The sequence below is a fragment of the Camarhynchus parvulus genome, chromosome 3 (assembly GCF_901933205.1).
Source record: "Camarhynchus parvulus chromosome 3, STF_HiC, whole genome shotgun sequence".
NCBI lineage: Eukaryota > Metazoa > Chordata > Aves > Passeriformes > Thraupidae > Camarhynchus > Camarhynchus parvulus.
In genome coordinates this window covers 35,922,540-35,950,423 of record NC_044573.1, presented here as the reverse complement: position 1 = coordinate 35,950,423, position 27,884 = coordinate 35,922,540, and the positions used below count along the sequence as shown (strand labels likewise).

At 40.6% G+C, this 27,884-nt stretch overlaps 1 protein-coding gene across 1 annotated transcript; it reads left to right on the top strand.

Moving 5' to 3' along the window:
* Positions 1-75: 75 nt before the first annotated feature.
* ZNF318 (zinc finger protein 318) lies at positions 76-27,821 on the top strand. The gene is made up of 10 exons (XM_030945290.1): positions 76-504; positions 5,309-5,454; positions 10,275-10,911; positions 12,124-13,548; positions 15,948-16,047; positions 16,800-17,086; positions 20,259-20,462; positions 20,935-21,034; positions 22,036-22,154; positions 22,552-27,821. The coding sequence occupies exons 1-10, from the start codon at positions 136-138 to the stop codon at positions 25,285-25,287; spliced, it is 6,123 nt and encodes a 2,040-aa protein (XP_030801150.1). The 5' UTR covers positions 76-135; the 3' UTR covers positions 25,288-27,821.
* The last annotated feature ends 63 nt before the right edge of the window (positions 27,822-27,884 follow it).

Here is a 27,884-nt window from a genome sequence, read left to right as displayed (position 1 = left end):
GCGTCCCCGCGCACCGCCCCCCCCGCCTGGGCTCCCCCCCCCGCCCGGCTCGGGAGCGCGCAGGGCGGCGGGAGCGTGCACGCCGGGGGGGCCGGGCCGGAGGAGCCGCGGGACCCCCGGGCCGCTGGCGCCATCATGTACCGCTCCAGCAGCGGCCGCTCCGGCCCTTCGTCCTCGTCCTCCTCCCACCGTCTGAAGGAGGGCGGCTCGTCGGCGTCCCGCGCCTCCCGCTTCAGCACATCGGGGCCGGGGCCAGGCCACGGCCGGCCTCCCCCGCCGATGCCCGCCGCCGCTTGCGCCGCCGCCTCGCCGCCGCGCTCCGCTTCGCCCCGTCCGCCGCCGCTTCGCCGCCACCGCTCCCCATCGAGCCACCGCGGGCCCTGCCGCCGGTCCCCGTCGCCGCACCGCAGCCGGAGGTTGCCGTCGCCGCCAGGAGGAGCGGGGCTCGGCGGGCCCCGGGGCCGCCGGGGCAGCGAGCACGGAGACGGCGGCGGCAGTAGCCGGGTAAATACTGCGGTGCACCCGGGGTGCTCGGTGCTGGCCTGCCCCCGCCTGGGCGGCTGTCAGAGCCCCTGACTCGGCGCGGCCAGGTCCTTGCAAAATTACGCCGGCCCCGGGCTCCCCCTGTGCTGAGGGAGAGCGGCAATTTGCCCCTATTCCTTAGAGAGCTAAATGGGAGAAAAAATTGATTTCCGTTTTAAGTGATGTTTTCCCACTAGTTTCCGTTGCATTTTTATTTGTCTTACTGGCTAGAGCCATTTTAGAGAAGGTTCGAAGATGATGCTGTCTTTTCGCTAAGGCAGAGGATGTAATTTTCCTCCATTTAACACATTGGGTTGTGTTAGTGCATAAATTAACTTATGAGAATATAACTTTTTAGACAGCATGTTGAATGAGTACTTTGTCTGAATTCTTCCTGCTGTCACGGCGGGCGTACAAAGAGGGCTGTTACTGATTTATGTCTTTGAGAGGGATTCTTTGCTAGGCACCGCTTTGGGGCTGTGCACAGGGTGTCCCAGTCTTCTCACTTTGTCTTGGCGAAGTCTGATTTGGGCAAGCTCTGTTTTGGTGTCTGTGGTGGATGGCATCTTGGATGCAGACATCTTCGTAATAAATCAAAGTGTGAAGACTTTTTTGCGTGAGTGGGCTTGGCTCACCTAGGTTTTGTCTTGCTCCTTGGTGCTGTGATTGTTTTGTCTGGTGACTCTGAGCTGCGCTGTTAGTAAGTTCATTGTGCATTTGTGCTACCGTGAAGAAGAGATTTTCTTACTGGGGTACTCTAGGCAGTGGTTGCATGGTCTCTAAAAGTGTGTTATCTCCTGGTCCATTGCCTGATGGGACACTCCCAAGGGAGAATGAGGATTGCCCTTTATCATGGTGATACAGGTTTTTACCGGATTTCTTTGGAGTTGCAGCCATAGAAGAGGTCATGGATGATTGTAGTGGCATTAAAATTAAGGTATTGGTGTTATTTCTTATTAAAGGTGAGTTGCCCTGGAGATGCAGGAAGATAATGTCTTGGACAGTTAAGCCAAGCCAGGCTACAAAACTTGCCTCTGGCCATTTGTTTTCACGTGGTATTTCACCCTTATCTCCATCCTCTTTAGTTTCCTGTGTGGTACTCTTGCAAATTGCATTACTAGTAATATCCACGATGAAAATAAGTAGTTTTTTAAAAGGAAATGTTTTTTGTGTCTGATTCATGTCAGTTTGTGTTGTGGCTTGATGGACAGTTGCGTGTTCACAACTGATGGGTGGCAAACCTGGGATACAGGACAGAACTTTCTTAAACTGACTTCACCATCGCTCAGTCTCCCGTTTCACTGTATCCTTGATAGGCTGTGAGCCTGTGGTGGCTGTAACAAAACTTTCAATGCTGACTGTGTTGGTAGTTCAGACTTGGAGAAATTTGATCTAAGAGTTTTGATTAGAAGCCTCCCACTCCCTCTTTGATGGGGAGGAAGGCCACCAAAAACGTCCACTTTACAGGAACATTATTTTTGACAAACGCTGCTCTTCTAGTGTTGCTTTACACCCTCCTGGCTCAAGTTAAATCAGTCATCTCAGCAAATTGTTACAGATTAATGATTTTTTTCTTGCCAGTTCTAACTTCAGAGAAGGATTGAAAAACTATTTATCCTAGAAATTAGGCGTTAGCAGGTTAGCTGATGCTGTACTGATGAGCCAAATGGATTTTTTGTTTATTTACAGGATTACTGCATTTAAGGAAAGCCCTTCTGTAGGAAGCAATTGTCACAATAAGAGATCTTGAGGCTATTAAATAGAGTTCTTCAACCTATATTGTGCTGACTCTTGCGTTTGCTAAAGCCCAGCGTAAGTAATTCTTAGAGTGTAACATCCACATTTTTTCCATGGAAGCTTTTGTCCCCCAACAGGTGTTTGACTGACAACTGACACTACTTCTTCTTCAAATTGATGTTACAAAGCATAAAATACGTATGTAGGTTTGTTTTGTTTTTTAAAAGTACTGTTTACAAAAGTAGTGTTAATTAGAGAAAGATAAAAGCTGGGATTACGCTGTCATTTCCCAAAGAGTGGCGCTAAATGTGATGGAAACAGAGCAGACAGCAGATATGTTGGGTTATCATGACTGGTCAGGGTAAAGTTTTAATCAAATTTTTAGGGTTTTATGACTTAAGACCCTCTCTTCTCTTCAGAGGCTTGAGAATATGAAATGTGTGGGAAGTTACACAAATACATTAGTAAGTAGGATTTTGGAGCTGTCACTGAAAGGACATGAATTCAGTAGCCCAAGGAAGAGGAATTTAGGTTGCAATGAGGAATGAGGACTTGAAAGAGGGGAATATATGCATAAGGGTGGGAGATGTAATATGTAGAATGAAGACACCGATGGGATAAGGGCATGGGGTTGAAATGGAGAAAATAAATTTGAGTACAAGTTCCAGGTTATTTTCCTTGTCCTACATATGAATTGAGGTATGAAAGCAGCAGCCTCAGAGATTTCTTACTAAATTTTCATGTTTCTGGGAGCTGTTTTGGTTTGGTTTTTTTTGTTGTTGTTGTGATTTTTTAAAAAAATATTATTTGTGAGATGGAGTGCATGCACTTCCAGGTTACAGCATTGTTGCACATTTTGTTATGCATAACTGGGATGCTGGCAGTGGAGCCATGTATTGGATGTTGTAAGTAGGGATGGTGTTAGTTTCTTAATAGCTGAGGAAAACTTTGTGGTGATTGGAAGAACGTGAAGTGACAGCAAAAGTTTGGGGTGAGTACTGAGAAATGTAATGGAGGAGAGGAGGGTCAGGGCTTTACAGTGAGAGATTTTAGCAGATGTTCATTTGTTCTTGCAAGGCTGACACATGCTGCTTTTATTTATCCCTGCTGACCTGCGTGCTTGTTCTTTTTAAAGGTTTGTTTTAGCTTCTTTGCTTTCTTGTAAGAAAATTGGCTGAGATTAGAGGACTGGAGCATGTGGGGTCAACAGAGGATGGAGAAATGACAAGCAGGTATGCAACCTGTTCAGTAATATGGCAGTGGTAACTGTGGTTTAGGTGACAGAACAGGAAGGGAGAAAAATGCAGTGTAGTGCATACATAGGTATGACTAGTGGTGGTGTTCGGTGCTCCAGATACAAAAACCTTTTGAAAGTGCAACTTCTCCAGTTTAAAAAATATGTATATTAAAAAATTGTGAAGTTCAAATATTTACTGCCCTAACTGCTGTCTCTGGGCAATTTGTATAGATCAGTCATAAGCAATCCAAACATCCCAAACATTCTGAATGTAAACTATTTCTTTCCTTTGCCCAGAGTTTGTTCTGAGATGTAATCATCACTTCTCTGTCTTCAGTGGAGGTGATTGTCATCTGTATGCCCACAGTCTTGATGCCTAGAAGATGGCCTTGAAGATAGTAATTTCTTGAGGCAGCCCTCAAAATTCAGTGTCACAATGGGCACAAGTCAGAATGTGTTTGTATGAGACACATGCACCTTGAGTATGTTGTATCTCAGCCAGGCTGTTACAGGATCATATTTTGCTGGACATGGCAGTTGGTCTTCAAAAGCAATTAAAGTGTATTCTGATAAATGCTGGGATTCAGCTTAATGAACAAGACAGAAATCGCTAATATGTTACCTTAGAATAAAGCTATGTGCACAATGGATTCTAGTACAGATTTGTACTGCAAGTGAATTTTGTTAGGTAAAGTTGTAAAGGAGTTCTTTTGCTTTTATTGGAGATTATGTACTGTTCCTTTGGTCTCTTGGATGATTGAGCTGAACCTGCTGCATGCTCTCAGGGTGGATGTGGACATTCAGTGCACCTGCTGCTTGCTTCTGCAGTTTTCAGCAGTAAAAGCGGTGTGCAGTGCATGGCTGGTTTGGCAGGACTGAAGCTGGTTCACTGCTTCCTGTTAGGCAGAATCTATGTTGTATTGGTTTAAAGAAGCAAATCAACTATCTCTGTCTCTAGGCAGTCTCACCTGTTTTTTATGGAACTCCCCTTAACTCTGATCAGTTCTGTATTCTGGTGCTATATTTTAGAATAATGCGAGGCATAACTAGTTAAGCATAATTTAAGAGTGATGGTGTTTTGTGTACTGTGTATGTGTACAAAAGAAGGTCTGTGCAGAGGCAATGAGCTCAGGTCTTCTCTGCTGTAGATTTTTCAGAGGCAACTCTATTTAGTTTACTCTGGTTTATCTCTACCAGCTTTAAATAATGGTAATGGGAATTTTAGACACCTATAGAAGGTGTTTCTAGTGGCATTGGTTTTTAGTATTATGTTGTGCTTATCTGCTGAAAGCAGCATGAGGTGAGGAAAACTGTTAAAAACATCACTGCTAGGAAAATCTTTGTTTATACTGGTTCATGTTGTTACTAAAGTTGTAAATGGCCAGAAATCCAGACACTTTATTCAGAAATTCCTGGCACTGTTTTTATGCAATGTTTATTTAGCTGCTTCTTCTCTACAAAGAAAGAAGAACAGTAGCAAATTTGTGACTTTGTGACTTTCTCTTTGGTTTTACATCTTCCAAAGTGGTGATTTATGAAATGTATTTTTGAGTTGAAAATTTCTAGATAATTTAAATATGGAGCATGTTGTTAGCACCTGGGATGAGAAGTTAAATGCAGTCAATACCCTCCCCTTTCTTTAGTAACTAAATAGAATTGAAGTATTTGGAACAGTTGTTCTTCTAGTTTGATTTTTCAATTGATCCATCCCCCCAAGTCGAATTTATTAAGCAGAGCAGAATCACTTTCCTTTCTGTAGCTGAGATTAAAATCCCCTGATTGATGGGCTTGCACTTTCTCTTCAATTTACAGAGGCGCTCTCCGAGTCTCCGCTCTGAGTCTTCCCTGGAGCACAGTTTGCGGATTACTGTTGGTAATGACCGCTATTGCATTGGCACGCTGGAGCGAAGGAGGCTGCCTGAAAGACTGGGCTCACCAATTGATAACCTGAGTGACAGGTATGCTCCTCTGCACGTGGGGATTCACCTGGGTGCAACAGCGTGGGAATGGCTCTACTGGATGAGATCACACATCTCATTAGCCCACTGAATGCCTGGGGAATGAGGGTAAGCATGTAGTGATGCTTCCCAGGAATATTCCCCCAGCCTCTCACAAGTTGTGGTACAGAGAATTCCTGAACAAAAGTCTCTGCCTGTGTAACTCTAAACAGATACTTCTTTGTCAACTGCTTCTACATCCTATATAAACTAAGCATGCGCATCATATATTGCAGGAGAGCGTGTGATGTCAATCCCTCCAGTGAGTCCTTCCCTTTAAGGGTGGGATGTCACATGGAGACATTTCATTTGACATTTCACTGCTTCAGCCACCTTCTGTTTCTTAGGAACCTACCTAGTCCTTACTGAAAGGAAGGTTGTTTAGATTGTATAAAGATAGTGTAAAGCTTCAACTTCCTCATTTATTGGGAGAAATTGTCTACTTCCCTGATTTTTGAGACTAGTCTAGAAGAAAACTCTAAAGCAGCTTGAGGGAGATTATTATTTTGACTTTAAAAACCTTGCAGAAGAGAACGTAGTCAGACAGTTTATACATTATAAAGGAAGTGTTAGAATTCTTAGGATCCCTTGACTGAAATTGGAGAGAAACAGTTAATGGAGAGAATTCTTTTGTGTTAAAATATTTCACTGCTGTGAAGAGTGAAGTGTAAGTATTAGTAGACACAATTAGGAACTCTTTGCCTTCAGTAGGAGAACCGGTATAATCTGGCAAAAGAAAACTGTGCAAATAATTATCTTTGTCTTGAATTGCAAAATAAAAGATGGCATAGCTTGTGCCCTGGAGCATACCGTTGCACTTTCAGGTTAGGGATAAGCATCCAGCACAGCAAAAACCATTACCACTTTCATTTTTTATGTAAATATCATCAACTGTTAAAAAAAATGAGAGAGGGAAGTGAGCAGAAGAAATTAATTTCCTGTATTTCTCAGGTGTAAAGTTAATTTTCAGCAGGTGTAGAAAAGCAAATGAGAGTTTGGGTTTTGGTACTGTCACTTCTATGCCTTTACCTCAGTTCTCCTGGCATCAGTGTTTGATTTGTAAATCCCCTGTGCAGTTTGCAATCTTGTAAATGAAATGAGTGTGTATGCTCAGGGAGAGTACAGTGGTTGGAAGGAAAAGGAAGTGATATGTTGGGAACTGGCACTTCTCTGGCAAATTAGGTACTTTTGAGGGAAGGGGATGATGGTGTTTGTCCCATTGCTTTGTGTTCTCAGGTGAGATTTTAGATTTAACCTCTTCTGTGGTGCTGATGCATGGTTAGAAGTAACGTCAGGTATAGTGCAGTTTTTTAATGTAAGAGTGAGAAATCACAAAAGTTGACTTCTCTATTACAGAACCCATAGAGGCGAAACAGAATGGTAAGAATAGACTCCAGAGAAGGTTTAAAAGTGACAGATGAGTTAGAATGAGAAGAAGATAAAGTGAGACCATGTAGACTTTAATCTTTAAGTGACTTCTTTGTATTTGTAGTGTAAGTATGCAAGAACTTCATGTTGTTACATTGGGGGCTTTTTTTGTCTAATCTGGGCTGGCTGTGCTTTTCTGAATGATACACATTGTCCAGAAGCTTAAAGTATATGACAAAAAAAACCAAGTCACCTCTTAGCTTTTCCTAAATCATCTAGGTACTACTTCTGAATTCAAAGTTTCTTCACTGCTAGCTATTTTATTTGTTTTCAAAAGGCACCTGGTTTTTCATTAAGGACATTGTTTATCAAGTATTTTTCATCATGTATTTTTTCCCTTCCCTGAGAGGTTGCCCTGGTACTGGGACACTGACTTTATGTCTATCACTGGCTGTAAAATGGTCTTTATTGTTACTGCTCCTATCGCATTTTTATTTTGTATGTAGTACGTTCTCATTCTAATTAAAAAAAAAAGGCAAATGAAAAAAGTGTTTCCTAAAGATGTCTTTTCAAATTTTGAAGTAATTGGAGCAAAGAATTCTGAATTTAGTAATTCTCAGCTATTTTTGCTAACTACTCTACTTTGATATTTCAAGCAATCACTTTGACACATTATTCTCTGTAATTTGTAGGGCCTTGGGATAGTAGAGAGGTTCATTAGTCTATAAAGGAAATAAAATACCGAAGGAGGGAAATCAGGGAGGCTTTTAGAGTCTCCTGCAGCAGTGGACTTTTAGGATGCCCGAGGAGACTTTCTAAGGGTGTTTGTTCCCATGCAGGTCTGTCCTAAAACATCTGTAAGATCTTGCCCCATGCTTCTAGGGAAGCTGGTCTCCTGCACATGTCTAAACAGGCACACTGAATGCTGTTGGACTGTGTCTTCAAGGTCACCTAAGCAGCTTCAGTCTCCTTCTTGGACCAATAAGTGTTTTTTTGTCTTCCAGAATCTCAGTCTGTCAAAGTGAAAAATAAATCTTTTTCTCTCTTCCTGTCTTCCCTCTGTCCAACTCTCAGTATTTTTAAGACATTCTACTACTATCTGAGCTGGCACAAGCTCTAGAGAGTATCCCACCAATTCTTTCATCTGAGGTTAATACAAAAGATGGACCAAATCACTGCAGAGACTTGGTCTGCATTAGGCTGTGTTCTGAAATAGCATTTTTTGGCATGATATCAAGAGTAACAGTTGGCTGGAACATGAACAGCTCATCTGACTCCCTGTTCAAAGACTGTGTATTAAAGTGGAGTCCTGTTGATTGCTGACAGCAGAATACCACTATTTATTTCTATTTCTGTGTATGTGAATAAACATGCCAAAAAGTAAATTACCTTACACTAGTTGTAGGTCTCTGAGGCATCATGTGTGTGTAGCCTGTGGTCTGTTTTCCATCTCTGAAACTGCAAATTCCAGTGATTCATGGATTCTTTGTTGGTGAAGGAATTGGGATGGTCACAGTGGTACCACCTTGTATCCTCTCTCGAGGATGCAGTAGCTAGTAGTGGACATCACTGGCTGAAAGCGTGCAAACCAATTAGGAGGGATGTAACTCTATTGGACTCTATGCACAGAAAACATGTTTCAAAGAAACCTGTAAGGCAAGTAATAATTTTTCCCACAGCTATATTTAATTTTCACATTTTAAATTTGCATTTTAGCCGTTCAAAGTATATTTGGAATGTCTTGCTAGTTTTAAATACGATAGATTTGCTGTTTCTTTCTTTCCAAAGTATGATTAAAAATTCCTGTGCTTTGTCACTGCAGTCAATTTGAATTGTAGGTGACAGCTGCCAGACGTGCATCTAAATAATTTTATTTGCACAAAAATCAGCTGAAGGTATATGGTGAAATGCATCTATTACTCCATCAGGTGTGCTCATGCAGCTTGTACAAGTTTAGCAGGCTTGCAGAAAACAAATAGATATACCTTTATGTAGGTTGTGAAAACAACATTTATTTATGAAATTTAATTTAGCATTTGTAGATGTTTTTGTGCTTTTGGAGGAGTTGGATATGTGTAGTTTGCTGAAAACTGGAAAGATACCATCTAATACAATGGGTACAGGTGCATGCCAGATTTGTTTTATAAGGTGTGTTGGACTGATAAAGTATCTAATAAATGCTTTGCAATGATGCAAGGTAAAGTGAAGTTTTATGTTGATTTTTTTCTTAAATATGCATTTGTAAACTATGAAAATACCCTGGAAAAAGACCTTTTCTATGCATCTCTGCTATTCTTTAGTCAGTTGTGAAAAACTGGGGCTGTAATTTATTGGCAGATTTTTTTGCAGATGTCTTCTGGTATGACTTGATTTTGTTTGATTTTTGATCCCTTCTCAAATCTATGGAGGGACCTTTGGAGTAGGAGGAGGTGATTTTTGTGGATTCAGGCCATTATACATAGTTTATCTCAAATTGATTCACTCAGGAAAGAGTCTTCTGTCTCATTGATATCACTAAGGGAGCACATTTTCTTTTTTGGACGATCTTGCTAGATTTTGAAATATCGGTAAGTAAAACCAACAGCTGGTGACTTTAAAGTGGTTTGGTTTGTTTCTGGCTTATCTGAAGAAAAGTCACAGGAAAGTTTTTAAGCATCAAGAAAAAGGCCTTAGTCAAAACAGTACCCCTGATTGTAGGTGTCTGTAAGAATTGGTCCAAAAGTAGATACGCAAGAGAAGAAGCTGGTTATTTTGATGTTGTGACAGTTGCACATCCACTGTAATAATGCAGAGAGGCTGGCACAGAAGAATGGTACTATTACACTTAATCTCCTTGGTTTATAGATACCAGAAGCTGTGCTTCTTTTTAGTTATGGGGTTCATGTGATTAGTGGCAGTGCTGTCTGCGTACCTGTTACAAAAGAAAATGTTGGTGGAATTTGTGGTCCTTGTCCACAGCTGAAGATAAAAAGAGGATCTGGTTGCATTTGCCAGTGTGAAACTGAATTATACCTTGAATGATTCATAGGAAATCTGACCTTGGCATCTGACTTGGAGAGGCGAGGAAAGGGATTGTGGTCTGAAATATGATAGTAAGGGTTTTTTAAAACGTGTAGTCTCTCACATTCACAGAAATGAATCCATCCTATCAATTTTTCAAGGCTCTAATTCCTCAGTATGGATTGAATTGTTCATGTCACTGCGTTTGCAGGTAACTTCCTGGGAGGGATGTACAGTACCATTAAAAATAATTCTCCCTCTCTACCCTGCATTTTAAGTACATAAAATGTTGGTTCTGTTTAGTAAGTGAGATGTTATTTTGAAACTGGCTTGGAAATTTCTTACCCTTGAGTAGGAGTAAGACTTTGTTTAATTTGATTCAAATACTTCTATTCTATGTTTCTCTCACACAGGGATGATGTGGCTGATGGTCCGATATTCACTAGAGGCCTCACGTGTCCTCGTGGCCTTGAGAGATACCCAGCACACGAAGATCAGCCTTCCAGTCCCTTCATCCCGAGGCACGATGAGGACTACCGCAGCCGAGATGTTTTCCTGCACCGCTCAGATTACAGCCCGCACTACGGCCGCCGGGAGGAGCTGCCTCCTCGTGCATCTGACAGAGATGGTGACAAACTGAGGAGATCCCCCTACCCACTGAAAGCAGAGGAGAGGGGCCGAGAAATAAAGCGTCCGCGGTATGAAAAGGATGAGAAGATGCATGGTGTGAGCGGAGAGCATCAGGGTTTCTCATCAGGAACACGGAACTACCGCAGGAGAAGCCGCAGCCGTAGTAGAAGCCTGAGCCCGTCATACCTGAATGAAGAATTCCGAGAGCTTGACCGTGCAAGGAGGAAGAGAGAAGAGGAAGAGCGTAGCAGAAACTTGAATCATGATGTTTCAGGCACTGACTACACGATCCCTGGCTTGACTAACACGCTGCAGACTTCTGAGCCTCGCTATACATACAGGCCTGAAGAAATCCCACCCATGCCCAAAAAATCTATCTTGAAGAAACGAGTAGAGATGGAAGTAGAGTCTACTGTTCAGGTTTGGTCTCTGTGTGTCTGTCCATGTGCTTCTACTCTCCAAAATAGTTACTTCATGATACAGAATGTTAGTTTGATTTCCAAAATACGAAAGCCAAATCTTTGCTTCCCTTTCCTTAAGAGGACAGGTATCTTTCTGCAGGGTGGTAAAAGTTTGAAGTGCATTAGAAACTTTAAGTGGTTATGGCATTTAATCAGGAATCATAAATATATATATATATATAACCCCTATATAAATAAATAAATATATACCTCTATATATATATATACACACACCCATATATATATATTATACACCCCTATATGTATACACAGACACACATATATACATATATATATAGTCTGAGACAGAATAAAATGTCTTTGTGGAAATTCAACCCATGATGCAGAGATCTGGGCCAGCTTTCAAAGAAAAGCTGGCTCTCATAGTACCACAGGCAGTCAGGATATTGATTGAAGGTCTTCCCCTGTAGCAGTGTCTCTTTCTTGTTTCTTTATATACTTAGAGAACTGCCTAATGCTTCTTCAGTACCTCTGTTTGAAAACATTTCCTTATTTTTTTCCCTTTGAACTATAGGCTAGAATCAGCCCTACTTAATTTGTACCAAACCTATACCAATTGAGTCTCAAAATGAGAGCAATGGGCAGATAAGTGGCTGTGGCTACTGTGATAAACTGACTTTTTGTGTTTTACACGTCACTTTGATTTGCCTGTTTTACTGATCAGTATTGGTTTGATAGTGTCATATTTATCTCAGGAGTGCTCAGATACTGAGCATCCCATTCCATACCTATTACTGGAAATGCTATTTATTATGGCATTAATTATGAATGTCTGAAGAAGAATAACCTCAATGCACTAGTTTTTATCTGACTTAAGGTATTGAAATCCTATGTGACTAAGACTAAACTCAGAGCATATCCAAAATGATGTAACAGGGTTTCAATTTTAAAATTTCAGTTCTTATGCTTGCAAAAAGTTTGAAATATAATTGTGATTTTGTGTGTTCTGTGAGATAAGCATTCACTGTTGGACATGGCATTCCAGAATCATCAGGCAACTTGGTTTGTAGTCTTCTGTGTTCTCTTTCAACTGCACATTGTCTCTTCTAACACTTTTATTCAGCTGTGAACTCAAGGAGAAACGAACACGTTCCTTTGTTCTGTGAGGTGCATAGTGCCTTAGAAGTAAATGGTATCTCCTTTCTTTCAGCCCGAGGGCTTTTCAAGCAGTCCAGCCCCCAACAAGGATCTTCCTCTTCTTTCTAGTCAGTCTTCTTTGCCCCAGAGCAACAACGTAGCTCCTTTTGCTTCTGAAGTGGAAAACTTTCTCAAGCGGTTTAACCAAGGCTCTCTTGTGGAGGGTTCAGACAAGGAGTTGCATGAAGGTTTGTGTGAGTGGAACCCACTCTCTGGGCCTCCCAAAGACACTTTGATGTTTGAAGAGAAGTTTGGAGGCTTCTTAAGTCACAAAGAAAAAGTAGAACCCAAGTCAGAGCCCATCGATCGCCATACTGACTTCCTGCTGCCTCATGAGAGGGCCAGTCAGGATGGCAGTGGTTTCTCCCGAATCCTGGGCATGATGGCTGATTCTGTCAGTGCTCAGGAGAAGAGGAGGCGTAGCTTTCCTGACATTGAGGACGAAGAGAAATTTCTTTATGGTGATGAGGATGAAGAGACCAAAATTGAATCCCTCCCCATAGAGAAGCCCCCAGTGAGTTGTGGCAATGAGATAATAATACAGAAAATGAGCCCACCTCCTTCTCCTGCTCCAGCTGTCAAGATGGATCCTTTAGAAGAGCCAAACGCAGAGTATGCAAAGATCCATGACTTACTCAAAACCATTGGACTTGACATTGGTGTTGCTGAGATTGGCAAACTGGCTGTTCGCACTCAGGAGCGCCTTCATGGCAAAAAACTGGCGTCTCGTTCTCCGGATCGCCGCTCCTCGGATGCCCGCAGGCTGGACGCCTGGGAGCTGCGCCGCAGCCGCAGTGACACTCGCTCTCCTGAGTCGGGCCAGCAGCGTTCAGCGTCACCTCCGGGCTCGTTCCCGCAGCCCAAAGATGCATCCTCGCTTCACAAATCAGACTATACTAAGAGCAAGCCAATGGGACAGGAGATACCTCCATGCGCACCAGAACAGCCTCTTCCTTCTGTCTCTCTCATTCCTTCAATTCCACCAACTCCTGCTAGTTTGCCACCTACACCTACTTCTGTTTCCCAATACCAAATTCCCAGCTATTCCCACTACACTGCTGCTCAAATTTCCCAAAACTATCCCCCTCCCACAATGGCTCCTCCAGGATATGATGCGTATGGGCACTATATGGCATATGCAGCCTCTGGCTGGCCCATGTACCCCACTGCCCAGCAGCCTAATCCTACGCTACCAGAAGCTCATGGTCTTCTTACTATGGCCATGTCAGCGAACCCCACACGTCCCAATCTCCGGGTGATTGAGACAGTCTCTCTGGGAAAGGATGTCCCTGATGTAAAAAGAGATGGTTCTGTGCTTGTTCAAGTCCCTACCACTCCATCTCATTCCAAAGCACCCCTTCGTCTGTCGTCACACTCTCTGAAAAATACCACAGAAAGGATGTCAGATGAAAAAAATCGAGCAGCTCAAAAGCAGAAGGTATGTTAGGTATTCTGATACTTCAGATTGTGTTGGATTGCATGATTGGTGGGGTGGAAGCTTCTTCTCTGAAGGTGCACTTTTTCTTCTTTTTTTCTGAGTTGCTCCAGTTTAAAAATAGTTTGACCTAGTTTACTTCCGTTAAAGATTTTTAAGCATATGTCTGTATTATTCTGTGACACCTGTAAAACATGCATTTTAAATCTCCCAAAGTTGTATGCCATTGGCTATGGCAGAACAGATGGAATCAAATACAAAGTTGAATTTCTTTGAACCAGCCAAAATCTTACAGAGAAAACACATGGTGGCCACAGCTTGGCTTTATCCTGCTGAGATTTAAGTATTGAAATACCTGAAGATATCTGGGGATATGTAAAAATCTGAAGGGACAGTATAAAGAAAATGAAATGGCTTTTTTTACTGATGTTCAGTGGCAGAACAAGAGGCCACTGAAACACAGGAGGCTCCATCTGGACATGCTACATTGTACAAAATACCACAGTTATACCTGTATTAGACATTCTTTAACACATGCTAAGGGTATCATCATTCACCATCATCTACAATCTTCCCTCTACATTTATACTAATTCTCTTACAAAAATCACAAAATTAGAAGAATTTAGGGGAAACTACTTGGAGGCTCTGACACCAGTTCAGGTCATACATGTTAGGGTTTTCCTCTTCTTATTATCTTGGTTTGTACAATAATTAGAAAGTAGTGGGGAAGAATGTATTTTAAAATAGGAAACTGTAGTTACACAACTGTCAAAGAACTGGGTGACTCCCAAAACTTGTTTGAGTTTTCAGACTGGTGTCCACTTGGTCTTTCTTGTTAAAATAAGGGCATAGAATTATTTTGGTATGAGGGGACAATTAAAAATCATCTCGTTCCAACCCCGCTGCCTTAGACAGGGACACATTCCACTAGACCAGATTGCTCAGAGCCCCATCCAACATGGCCTTGAAGACTTCAGGGCTGGAGAGTCCACAGGCTCTATGGGCAACCTGTTACCATGCCTCACAATCCACATTGTAAAGAAATGCTTCCTTTATATCTAGTTTAAATCTACCCTATTTTAGTTTGAAACTGTTGCCACTTTTCCTGTGACTACAGACCTTGGTAAAATATCTGTACCCATTTTTCTTTCAAACCCCCTTTAGGTATTGAGGCTGCAATATCATCTTTTATTATAAGAGCCTTTTCTTCACTTGTATGAAGTGCTACATCAGCAAATAAGGGAGCTTCCACTTCTTGCAGGAATAATAATTTCCTTAGCTGACACAGCTGAAATTTTATTCCTAATGAAATTTAGTACTTTTGGAAGAGCTCTCTTGGCTAAAGGTGTGTGCTTTTCTCCTGCCCTGACATACCTTGGTAGCTCATCTGTGCATCTTGGTAGAACTTCTAAGGCTTTGTCTGCACTACAGAAATCTTTGTCTAGGGATTAGTCCACTGGTTTTTTGCTGGGATGGTTTGGAGTATAAAAATTTGCATGTTCCACTTGATGCCCCCATGCTGCAAAAAACTGAGAAGAAGAAAATGGTGCTTTGATGATAAAAAAATAGCATACAAAGCCAAAATAATAATAATAAAAAACCTTCTCATGTTGTTTAAGATGTAGCTTAACTGTGTTGGTAGAACTACTTCTGGAAGGATTCAGGGATCCTGCCAACATTGGCATTGCTGTCGTAGAAGTGATTATTGAGGGAAGTCAAGATGACTTGTTTGTTAAGGGAGGAGTCTATAGTAAGCTTTAAGAGCCTTGTGAAGGTAAAAAAATTGGGATTTGTCTCTTGAAGAATGAAGCTGGAAAAGAAACTGAAAGAACTTTTCCTTCTATGGGAATCAGTGAAAACCAGTGAAAAAAGGATTTGTGAGCTCCTCATGCCACAGTTTTTATCTTTTGAACAAGAAACAAATTTCATCCTGATGTTTTATGTCAGATTGAAGCAAAACCTAACTAACAGCTAAAATGAGCCAGAGTCAAAGCAGGAGGCAAGGTGAAGGGCTGTGTAGGCTGATGGAACATGCTAGCTGTAGAGACACTGCATGAGTTTTGAACAGTCATTTGTCATTGGTCTTGATTAGCCCTGTAGAAGATAGTCAGCTGAGCCTAAGGGCTTTGGGAAGTGTTGCAACAAACAGAGCAGTTCAGAGGAATACACTGCCCAAAAGCAAAAAACATTGCCTACCAACTGGGTTGAAGCATGACCACACAATACACTTACTTTCAGATACAGAGGGAGAAGTTTATTTATTGTGTTAAAATACTCAAGAACATTTTGGGAATAGCGAGCAGTGTTCTGTGTTTGGAATGCTGAGGTCTTCCTGTTATTCTTGCAAGACTGTTTAACTTGGGAAGAGAAGAAAATCCAGACACCTTCCAATTTATTTAGGTGATAGAAGAGAGAGAAAAACTGAAGACTGATCGAGAAGCACGGCAGAAGAAGCTTTACTATCTCAAGACTGAATTGGACAGGCTTCGTAAACAGCAAGGTAAAGTGCATTACCACCCTCCCAGCCCCTGCTTCTTTTTTCTCCCCCATTGGGATGTGTCACAAGTCCTGGTATCTAGCAGGAGAAGGAGAACCAAAATAAGAATTGTCCATAATGCATTTTCATGCTCCTGGCAATGCACAACTCTTGAAAAAGAAGTGACCTAGTTACTATATTAAGATCAATTACATCAAAATTTGAGCAGACAGTTGCTCTTGCATCTTCTTGGCTTAATAAGCTAAAGGAATTGTACTTTATGCATTTTAGTGCTTCTTTAGAAGAAGTGAGAAATAGTGACTGAAGATGTTAGTGTGCCTTTCAATTTTTCATGAATCTTATCTGGAGATGGAAAAGTCCTCTCTCAAGAGAGCTAATTTTTCATGTCTTTAAAACTTATTTGGTCTGATTAAATACTTAATTCCCTCACCTTTGGAAAATGATACTTTCAGGTTAGAACAGGCAATTTAACTTTTGCTTGTTTGGCACACAGGGAAGTAGTGATTATAAATTGATACTTTGGAGGATTATGTTGCCTCTCTTAGGGTGTGTGTTATGGTAATCCTTATGGAGGCACATCATGCAGATTTAGTGATGCTGTACCTGAGAGTCAATTCCATCTTTACAACTTTATAGTGAAGATTTAGCCGTAATACTTTGTATTAGCATTTTACTTGTTGCTGGAATTATTGTATAAATCTAAAGTCAGTTTTCCTGTTGCATTTCTGACTCTTCCGCTTCCTTGATTGGCTCAGGTGAGATGTTGAGGAAAAAACGTCGTGAGAAAGATGGACACAAAGACCCCTTGTTGGTTGAGGTGAACAGACTACAAGAGAATATTATGAAGGAGATTGCAGAGCTGCATAAAGAATCTGATGCAGCTGACAAGAAGCAGTCTGAGCTTGACAAAGTAGCACAAATCCTGGGGATTAACATATTTGAAAAACCCCGTAAACCCTCTGTGGAAACTAAAGATTCCTCAGAAAAGAACAGCAAGTCAGAAAATGCAAAAAGTGTAGAGAAAACATCTTCCTCCAACAAGGTAAAGTCTTCAAGTTTGTGTGCTAATGATTTTCCCACTAAGAGAAGAGGGCACGGGGCAGACAGCTGGTCCCAGACATTTACTAAAGGATCATTGATGTCATTTGTTACCACATTTCATACACTGGCTTTGATGGTGCATGCAGGTGAGAGTTGATGTATCAGTATGTATAATGTCCCTCAGGTTTTGTGCAGTTCAGCACCACTTACTGTTCTTGATATTGCTGAGGTGTTGCATTGCTGGTTGGATTGAACAGTATCATGAGTGTGTATAGCTGTTTGGTCTCAATACCATGCCAGGAGGATTTCCTTTTTCTTAACAAAATTTCTGTCATGGCCTTTCAGACCATGTTTATAGGAGTGTTTATAGCAGCAAAGCTCTCTGAAAGTTGGGAGTATGTTGATCTTCTCACTGGGTAATGATAGTAACAAATCACAAGACTTAAAGATGATGGTCAGCATAGGATGTTTTTTATGTACACATGTTCTCTCTTCAGAAATGTCAGTATGCATCAGTATGGTCTCTCTGGTGTGGTCTGTACTTCTCTGAGCTGGATGTACCAGCATTCCAGAAGATAGTCTTACTTTGAAAGTAGGATGGATACTAGCATCTGAAAGGTTATGCTTGTATTCAGGAAATCAGTTATTCTGCTTTTCAGATGTTTATTCAAATATGTAACAGAAACAGCTAATGGGAAATTGTAGATTAATTTTGTGTAGATCTTAGCATATATATTTTTTGCAGAGAGGAAAATATTAGTAGGGTAAGAGGTATAAGGAAAACTGAAATGGCACCTCATCAATTTATCTGAAGGGAGGATGTCAAGAGCATGGAGCCAGGTTCTTCTCCTCAGTGGTGCTGAGCAACAGGACAAGAGGCAATGGGCAGAAACTGATGCACAGGAAGTTCCAGCTGAATGTGAGGAAGAACTTGTTCACTGTGTGGGTGACTGAGCACTTGAACAGATTGTCCAGATAGGTTGTGAAGTCTTTCTCACTAGAGATATTCCAGTACCATCTGGACACAGTCCTGTGCCATGTGCTCTGGGATGACCGTGCTTGAGCACGGAGGTTGAACCAGATGACCCACTGTGATCCGTTCCAACCTTAGTCATTTTGTGATTCTGTATTTTCTCCAAAGCCACTCAAATCTGTTTATCCTGTAAAATTTTCTTTATGCTTTATTGTGATCTGAGAACTCATTAGGTATCTTTAATTTAAAGACTTGCTTTTGTTTTTCTGTTGTTTCTTGAAACATCTCTGAAGTTTACTGTTCACTTACTTTAACAAATCGTTTGCTTCAGTCACCACTTCATAAAACTAAAGTAGGCAAAAATGTTTAAGTCTATATTGCATTAAGTTATATTGTTTTCTTTTCTCAAGATATGGTATGTGTGAATATACTTCTCATTACTTTAATTTGCATTGTCTGTGTCATCCAAACCCATAATGACTTGATCTCCTTTTCATAGTTCCTTATTTTAACATGGAAAATAGTGAGTTCTGGACAGGAACTTTTAATTTTTTCATACCTATGTAGGCACACAGGACATGGTCTTCAGCCTCTACAATTCATGTTGTAGTTCTGATTAACTTTTTTTCATGAAAAGAAAGATGGTGCTGGCCTTTCAACACTGAGATTGGTTGACTGCCAACCTGAGGGCAAAAGCCTTTGCCTTTCTGCTTATTTGCAAGGCACCTTGTGGTCCCTTGCTGCTGACCCTGTGTCTGTGTGTTGTAGTTACACAGTCAATGCAGAGGTGAAGCCAGTGTTGTTGTGCTGTACAGACACATCACCCTGTCTGGGCTCTAAATAGTAGCAAATGATAAAGGCATCTTTGAGCTGGGGTAATGCACCAACTGGAGTTAAGAGTGGGCTGTCACCTGTCTATCTGAGAAATACTGTATTTTTAAAGTTTTGATTGAGATAGTATTTTTATAGGTGTATGTCTATAAATAACATAAACATTGATGCTTTTGTGACATTGTGAACATCCTTCCATGCACCTCATGCAGATCATAAGCTGATCTCATTGTTCAAGAGAATGTCTGCTATGTTCTTGCTGACAGAATATATGCAAATATTCCTGAGGTCACTTCTTATTCTGCTACCAAGAACCAGATTATACTAGGATATGGATATCTGTGGGGTGCATAGTGACCTGGCTGTCTCTTCATTCTTTGATTTACAGTACATGTTGTGGGGGATGGTATTAAGGAATTTAAAGTAAGGCAGATGTTATTTGACAATGTTGAATCTGCTTAAATAAATTTGTTCAGTGCTGGTAGTGAGTAACTTGGAAATCATGCAACCAACTTGAGTCTGCTAAATTAACATGCTGTTCTTTCCAGACTGCCATGGAAAATGATAACATGATGGACTTTATGCCATTGAAAATGTAACTCAGAACTCAAAATACATCTAGTACTATTGTAATCTAAATTACCAGGGCTCATTCATGGTATATTTCAGATAATATTTGTTTTGCTGCAAGTTTAGTTTAGCATTAATTTTGGATAGAGTCCTGAAATGTCTGTATATCACTATATGGCGTCTTTCTGTACAGATCAATGTAAGTGCAAACATCACATGTTTAAATCACAAGATCCTTCACCCTATATGCTCAGGTAATTAACAAAACACCATCTTTCTTTCATTATTAAACAATACATTTTCTGGAGAGTGTAGGAACACTCAAATAATCTGATAAAACTGATGGAGTTAAATACTTTTAGTCACCTGATTTTTGCTTCCTTTTGCATTCTGCTTTCATCCAAACTACTTTTACAGTAACTTCTGAATGCTTCTAGGGGAGCTATTTGAGGTCTTCTGGGCACTGTTTGGCTAGTATGGTAAATTGGAACTGTTATGTGAAACCAGTAAAGTGGGAAGGGTGCATGCCACAGGGAATTTGTTCATTTGGTTCCTTGATTAACTGCAACCATCCAGCCATTACCTCTGGGACCCTTATTGGAACCTCTTCACTGCAGCCACGCAGCATCTTAGTCGGCAATACCAGCTCTCTGAAACAGTGGAATTAACCTGGGCGCTGAAAAGCAGGTGATATATTTTTTTTGTGTGTATGGCTTCTGCTGGAGGCAGGTTCTGAATTCTAGAGCATTCTGTCTGTCCTGCCTTGTCTTAGAGAAGTGTTTCCTTCTGTTCAATTTAGGAATCAAAAACTACTAATGAAAAATCGAGAGGTAGAAGCCCGAAGCCAGCAGAATCCTCTTCACAGTCCTCCAAACATCCTTTCCAGTTGGCCAATATTTATGAATATTATGATGCAGGGAACCACTGGTGCAAGGACTGCAATACCATCTGCGGGACCATGTTTGACTTTTTCACACACATGCATAATAAGAAACACAGACAGGTATGTTGCAGGCTTCCTTCACTAAGTGCATTTCATATTGCTGTGAATATTAACACTAAAACATACATCACAGAACTACATTTTACAAGAGAACCTGAAGTAATAATGAACCCAAGAAGTAACTTATCAAATTCTTTTCCCCTAATGTTGGACTTGAGCAGTTGTACAGCTACTGGTATATTCCAAATAGTGTAAATGGGGCCTGTGTTCAGTTTGCTCAGGTTTGCCACTTGTGTTTCACATGTTTACCTCTTCTTTGCAGTCATTTACATTTTACACTTTTCACAGGTTATTTTGTCATTGTAAATTGCAAAGTGGGAGGGAAAAGAGAGGAAAATAAGTTGTTGTAAATATTTGCACGTTGATTTTAATGTTCAGTGTTCTAAAAGGATATTAAAAAGGAAAAAGACAAGTGTACTTGCCTTGCTAGTGTAATATATGAGCCTATATACCTCTGTCACTGTGCAAATAGACCCTGGATCCTTACAACAGACCTTGGGCTTCGAAGACCCAGAGCGAGACCAAACAAGAGTCCATAAAACGCATTGATAAGATAACGGTGCCTGCCAAAGGTACGTTGATTTTTATTAACTTGGCTATCATCCCTCTTTGCCCTCCAGCAAGTCCCACTTGCTCAGAGAAAGGAATTTTCAAAACTTTACCTTGGTATAGGACCACATATAGATACTGTATTATTAGGAAAAAAGCAAATGATTTAGTTTCTTGACTGTTCTTGTGTAAAAGGTCTTGAAGTGAGAGTGTAGGAAAAGTGTGGTTTCTTATCTTTTTAGAGATTAGTTTTTTATTTTGAATACCAGTTGTCTTTCAGTGTAGTTCTGAAGTAATTTTTACCAACATATTAGAATTCAGAGCATGACCACAATAGTTGGCAGTATTTGGGTAGATCTTACACAGTATTCCAGTCTTGTAGTAGACTTTTCCATTCAGTACGTTTTTAGTAGAGGTCTCCCTGAAAATTGACCAATGAGTACTTGTTATAGTGCAGATACAGAGAATCTGAGACAGACATATGGAAGGAGTTGTAACTGAGTTGAAAATTAATATAGGATTTAAAATATGAGTGTCTAAAAGGCCTGCCAGTGATCAACTCATTTTATTAATCTGTTACATATTTCTGGTAGTGCCCACTAAAGAAGAATCTGCAGTGTCTTAGGTAACTGTAGCAGGTTCTGTAGGCACAAGGATGCAATCTTGCTGAACTTCAACAAAAATATTTGTGTTCTGTTTATAAACCAGGTATTTAGTATTTGAGCAGACTATACCAGAAAGATTGAAAATAGATGAAGACTGTAGGAAATGTTAAGCTACTTGAATACTCGGTTACCTTAATACGATGAAGAGCACTTAAATCTTGAACCATAGTAATAAACTTCTTCACTTTGCATGTTGGTTCCTGGTAGTGGTGGTTCCTATGTAACTGTAAGGAGATCAGCATTAACTGTTCCAAAAAGAACATTGCGGGAGGTTTTGCTGTTGTTCTTTGACCAACTTTGTTAAGAGCTTGGCATTTATTAGGTTTTGTTTCTCTGATAATTTTCTTTGGCCTTTTCAGGCTCTGAGTTTCTGATTCCCATCACTGGATATTATTGCCAGCTCTGTCATGAATTTTTTGGAGATCAGATCTCAGCAGAGCAGCATGTGAAAAGTCATCCCCACAATGAGAAGTATAAGGTTGGTAACTGATGTACTAGGAAAGAGATATTCCCTACCTTAGCTTCTGCTTGTTCTGTCTTCCTTACCTGAAGAATGACATTTAACTCCTTGGAGTATATGTATTTGGTTATCTTCACTACATTCTACTGAACTAAATAAGCAGAACTTCCCAGTACACCAGTACATAGAGATATTTTATCTGCATGAAGCTGAAACAGTGTCTACTGTAAAGTGACAGCACTGCTGCAAGCAGTTTGTAATACCTCAGTTTCGTGGTAGGAAAAAGTTCTCTGTTCTCTTAGCGTTGAGATGGCACTTACTGAGCAATTCAGAATTGTCAGACAGCTGCATTTATTTATTTATTTTTCATGGCAGTGAAAAATGGTGGCTAAAATGTCGCTGTTTATTTCCACAGAAATACATAGATGAAAACCCACTCTATGAAGAGAGGAGAAATCTAGACCGTCAGGCTGGATTGGCTGTAGTTCTGGAGACAGAGCGCAGGCGGCAAAACGAGCTGAAACGGAAACTGGTTGAGAAACAGAAGGAAGAGAAGGATGAGAAAATGCCAAAAATAATAAAGAAGGAGGAAGTAAAGAGCATCCCAGAGTCAGGAGAAGGGAATAATGAAACTCAAGGCAAAACAGATTCTTCTGGGCGAAAAGTGGGTATTACGGTAAAGCTAAAGAAGGAAGAGAAGACAGAGGAGAAGAAAGAAGAAAAGAAAGAGGAATTGAAAAAGGAATCGCCAAGCCAGACCTCCTTTGGGAAATTCAGCTGGAAAAAGACGGAGAGAGAGGATAAAACCCCAGGAGCTGTTGCAAAGGAAGAGAATACAGAAGGAAACAAAGAGGAGAACAAGTGTCAGTCTGTGAAATCCCATATCAAGCCCATTGAAATCAAGCTGTCTGGGAAAACTGTTATTCCACACACTAGCCCATGGATACCAGTTGTTTCCACATCGACACCAACAAAAATTCTCCCCAATCTACCAGTCCCCACCATGATTTTCAGGAAGTCTAATACTGGATCAGTTAGTAAACCACCACCTTTGAACACTTTTTTATCCATAAAATCCTCTGGAACTACCACCAAACCACTGCCAGTGGTAAAAGAAACAAATGCAGATCTTCTCCTGCCTCCAGATATCATATCTAAAGCTTTTGGAGGAGAAGAAGTAGTTTTAAAAGGCTCAGAGGAGGATTTGAAAGCAGCAGAGAAAAATAAGTCTTCTCAGCCTGCAGATATACTACCTGCAACTCATCCTCCACCAGCAGTCCAGCCAGCAGCTCTCATCCCCGCAGATGAAGTAGCTCCAGGTGTGTCTGAAAGTGAACAGACAATGTTGGCAATGCCTGTGAGACCACCACCACCTTCAACTGCTTTCAGTGAACAAGCAAAAAAGATAGAGAAACGAAATTCTTGCTTGGCCACAGCCAATGCTAAAGATCTCTATGATATTTTCTACAGTAGTGGTGGAAAGGGTTCAGCTGACAGCAAGCTTGCAAGTTGTGCGCTTCCAAATGGAGAAAACCCTAACATAACAAAACCTGCAGATTTATCTGCAAATCACAGAACAAATAGTAGCTCATCCTCGTTGAAAGAGGATTCTGAGACTGTGGATTGCTCACAGTGTAATAATCAAGTGACAGGGAATTTGGTTCTTGTTGAAAATCAGGCTGAAATGAACAAGAAATCACTTCAGCCTCACCTATCAGAAATGTCAGTCACAGAATTACCAGGAAAAAAACCTGTTCCTGGTATCCAGATGCCTGCAGAAATTGGACTTGTTGATACAGGAGGTGGAGAGCAGGCAGGCAGTCTGGAATTCTGTGATCTACAGAAACCTGAGGTCCAAGAAAAGGTTGGACAGGAAGATGGAAATAAAACTCCAGTTACAAACACAAATGTTCCTGGTACCTTGGAGGCAGGGACAAAAGACTGGGAAATAAAAGCAGCAAAGCCTAAGCATAGTCTACATGCAAAGACTTTGTTACCTGAGACACAGAGTGAAATTAAAAGTTTGGGAAATTCCCATTTGGTAAATTTAAATGATAACTGTAGAACTCACTCAGAAACTGATAGTCCAGACTTGCTCTGGCGCACTTCCAGAACTAGTAATGGAAAAGAACAGATAGTCACAACTCATTCTTGTTCTGATAGTAGTTGGAATCTATCAAATACTCCAAATCCAGAAATAAATTCTGGTTCTAATGAGGTTGATGCTTCAGAATTGACAGAGGGACAGACAAAAACTAAAAGTACCCTATTAGGAGCTCAAGAAAAAGTTCAACCTAAACCTTCAGGCCGTACAGTGTTAGATAACCAAACCCAGAAGCAGGGCATTGAACAGTTAGTCAATACCTGCTCAAACATTGCTGAACTCAGGTCCAGTCTAGAATTAGTAGCTGAAAATGAAAAAAAATCATTAGGACACTCTGGATCTGATGCAAGATTAGATAATTTTCTTTTCAAGAGACCATCAGAGGATGTGAAACACATGAAGACTCCCTCACAGAAAGCAGAGCTTGAGTTGAAAAGCCCTGATTTCAATCTGGGAGACAATAAGGTAAAACATGAATGTTTCAGCATCCTTTCAGGAGGACTTTTAAAGGAAAATACGGAAGAAGTCACAAAAATAGAAACTATTGCGTCCATTAGGCTAGAGTCCAGTACACTTAAAAAACTGGGCATTGAAAGAACAGTGAATGAAACAGAGATTACTGATTTTACTGCATTGTCTTCTGATAGTTGTGAAGATAATATTTGCACACGGATTTCTCAGAAACCTATGCTGCAGCCTGGATCACAGACCTCAAGTAGTGACGCTACAGAAGTGGTCATGCCAGTTCTAGAAATGCAGGGCATTTCTCCCTCGTCTGAGATACTTGTGCAAGTGAAGGAGGGCAAAGGTGGCACTGTTGAAATGCTGTCTCTGAGTTGTGACAGAGGCAGCACAGAAACTGGGTGCGTGGAAACTTTAATGCCTGGGCTCAAAGAAGCACATGGGAAGGTGGGTGGCTCAGGAGGCAAGGGAATGTGCACCATCCAGAGCAAGAAGACTGAGCAAACAGAAGCTCCTGACAGTAGTTTGGAAGCTACAATGAAATCAGGAATTTCTGAAAGCATAGCAGAAAGCCCAGTGGGTTGAAGTAAACCCAGCCAGTCCCAATATTTGAGGAGCCAGAGCTGGGATTATGTATATGTTTTTTGTTTGTTTTTCTTTTTGTTCCAGCTGAGAGTTTTGGGTGTATTTTGCATTCTGTGGTAGGACTTGACTAAAGTGAAACGTAAATCATCAGAAGGCAGTCACATACTTTATTCTGTACATAATTAATTGTGTAAAATGTTTTTTCATGTGAATTTTGTTGCCAATTTCTTTTCTAAACTCTGCTATTAAAATGGAATCTCGTTTATAATGCGTGTGTCTTCTTTATTTTGGGGGCTTTTATTCTTTGACCATTCCTGGTCAAACATTTCCAGCTCACCCAGTTTGTGTCAGTAGCATCATGAGCAGCCCAGCTGCTGAGACAAGCTCAAGAACAGCAGTTTAGAACTGAGGAAATGGAGACTTGCAGAAGAACTAAAACCGAAAATTTCTTTGAACTGTAATGCATGGGTTTGTTTACTTTTGTTGTTTTGAAATGCAAGAATGTGTTCAGAGTTGATTTTGTTTGTCTGTTTATCTGTCTCTGTGCTTTGTAATTACTGTTGTATTACATCTGTACTTAAGGTGTTTCACTGTATTGTATAAGCACATGTATGGATGGCACATCACTAAGCAAGGGGAGAAAATCTGTCCCGACTGGCTTTTGGAGAAGAAAACTAATCGGTAAGGCTCTGTGGCCTGACACCTGGACCAGACATATTGAGGTCACTTACGTGATTTGAAATGGGCTTTCTTTCATTTTATTGTGATCCAGTAACTATTTGTGTTAAATCATTTAGCAGCTGACCAGCTCTGAAGAAGTAGAAGAGCAGAACCCTGGTGTCAGGAATTGGACTCGCTTCATGTGATACAGACACATGCATGCCTACCCTGAATGGTCCTTGAGCTATTGAGTATGATGGTTCTCATCTGTATAGCTTGTTAAAGACTAAAGTATTAAATGTGTTTCCTTGGATAAATATAACATTTTTATTTGTAAATTGTTTAAAAAAATAAACATATGGAGGTCAACAACGCTTTCTTCTTGGTTCTTTTTTTTTCTTAACTCAGTAAAAGTGGTTTTTTTTCAATTAGTTTCTGACTCCTGTAGTAGTTGATAAAATTGAGAAACTGTAGAGGATGAAGATACTCAACAGCCTGCTCAGTAAAAACCAGTTTATTCCCAGCTGGAGTCAATGGAAGAGCTACTGTCAACATCATCAGTGGAAGTTTGTTTGAACCCTGTGTAAAACCAGAGGTGGGGCATCAGGGAGGGACTCCAGTAGAGCTTGAATTTCTCTAATCACTGCCTGCACATGGACCTCTGGAGAAGGCAAAATCACCGTTTGTCTTTGTTTTCCATGACTGTGTGTGAGGAAGGTATGAAATGTTTCTCAGAGTCTTACGGTGTTTTCATACAAGAAATGTAAGAACTGTCTGAGCTGAATTTGGAAATTTAGTATAAATGGTCAATTCAACAGTAAAAAGGTAATTAAGAAGAGAAGAGAGTTTTGAGAAAATCTCTTTGAGCTGGTTTTATGATGTTAAGCAGTTACTGCATTGAATATAGGAAATCTTTGTTAGTATTGTTGCCCTACTTTCATCAGATAGCCGATTGACTGTCAAAACCAAAGCATGCAACGTTTGACATGCTTTGCTAGTTTAAAATGGAGTTGGGCAATGAGTAGAGGTTGCTTAAATCCTGATTTATAAAAAAGTCCTTTGTAGTTGCTTCTTGGTTTTCTCCTGTATTTTTTATAATATACTTGAGTTTGTTTGTTTACATTTGACAGATAAATTTTCCCCCATGTTTTCTTTCCAATTTTTTCAGTAAAATGCTTGGTTTCTTGTAAATCCGCAGAGGAAGAGGGGAATTGATTTTCTTACCTGCCTTGTATTGAGAGATATAAGTGCAGGGAAGGGAAATATTAAAGGGAAGGCTGAATTTTTCTAGAGTTCTGCACTTTAGATAGTGCTGTTTTGTAATACACACAATGCTTTCTGGTTAGTTTCCTTCTGGAGATTGGTTTTCATGAAGGTTTCAGTGCATACAGTGGCAAACAGTAATCTGGACAGTCTCTTCTTCAGACAGCCTTATTTAATGCTGTGTTATCTATGTGGAACTTAGTTTTAAAAATTAACTTAATTTTTGGGGAAAGGACAATATAATTGTTATCCTTGTTCTGTGCTCCACAGTTGCTTCTACAAGTAGTGGTTGTGGTCAGTGCTGAACGTGGCTGGCCATGAATGGAGAGGAGCTGGTGCCAAGGGCAAGCAAGAACTTTGCAAAGGAAAAACTGGAAGTTGTTACCCCATATATGTCTACAGCTTTCCAGAATCGGAATTTTCCTGTGGTCCAAATTAAATACTACTTCTCTTCGTGTCCTTTAATCTGTCTCTGAGAGGAGGTAGGGCTCTTTACTCCTGGAAGGAAGATTAACTTGGTCTCTTTTGGGGAAGAAGTAAACAGTAATCCTTGAACTTCTGGAATGGCCAAGAACATAATGGGTGGTGTAGGTGATGACATCTAGGCAGATTGGCAGACAAGAGGCATTAACACTGTAATTTCATGAAATGGCATGTATTTTTATTTATGTTTT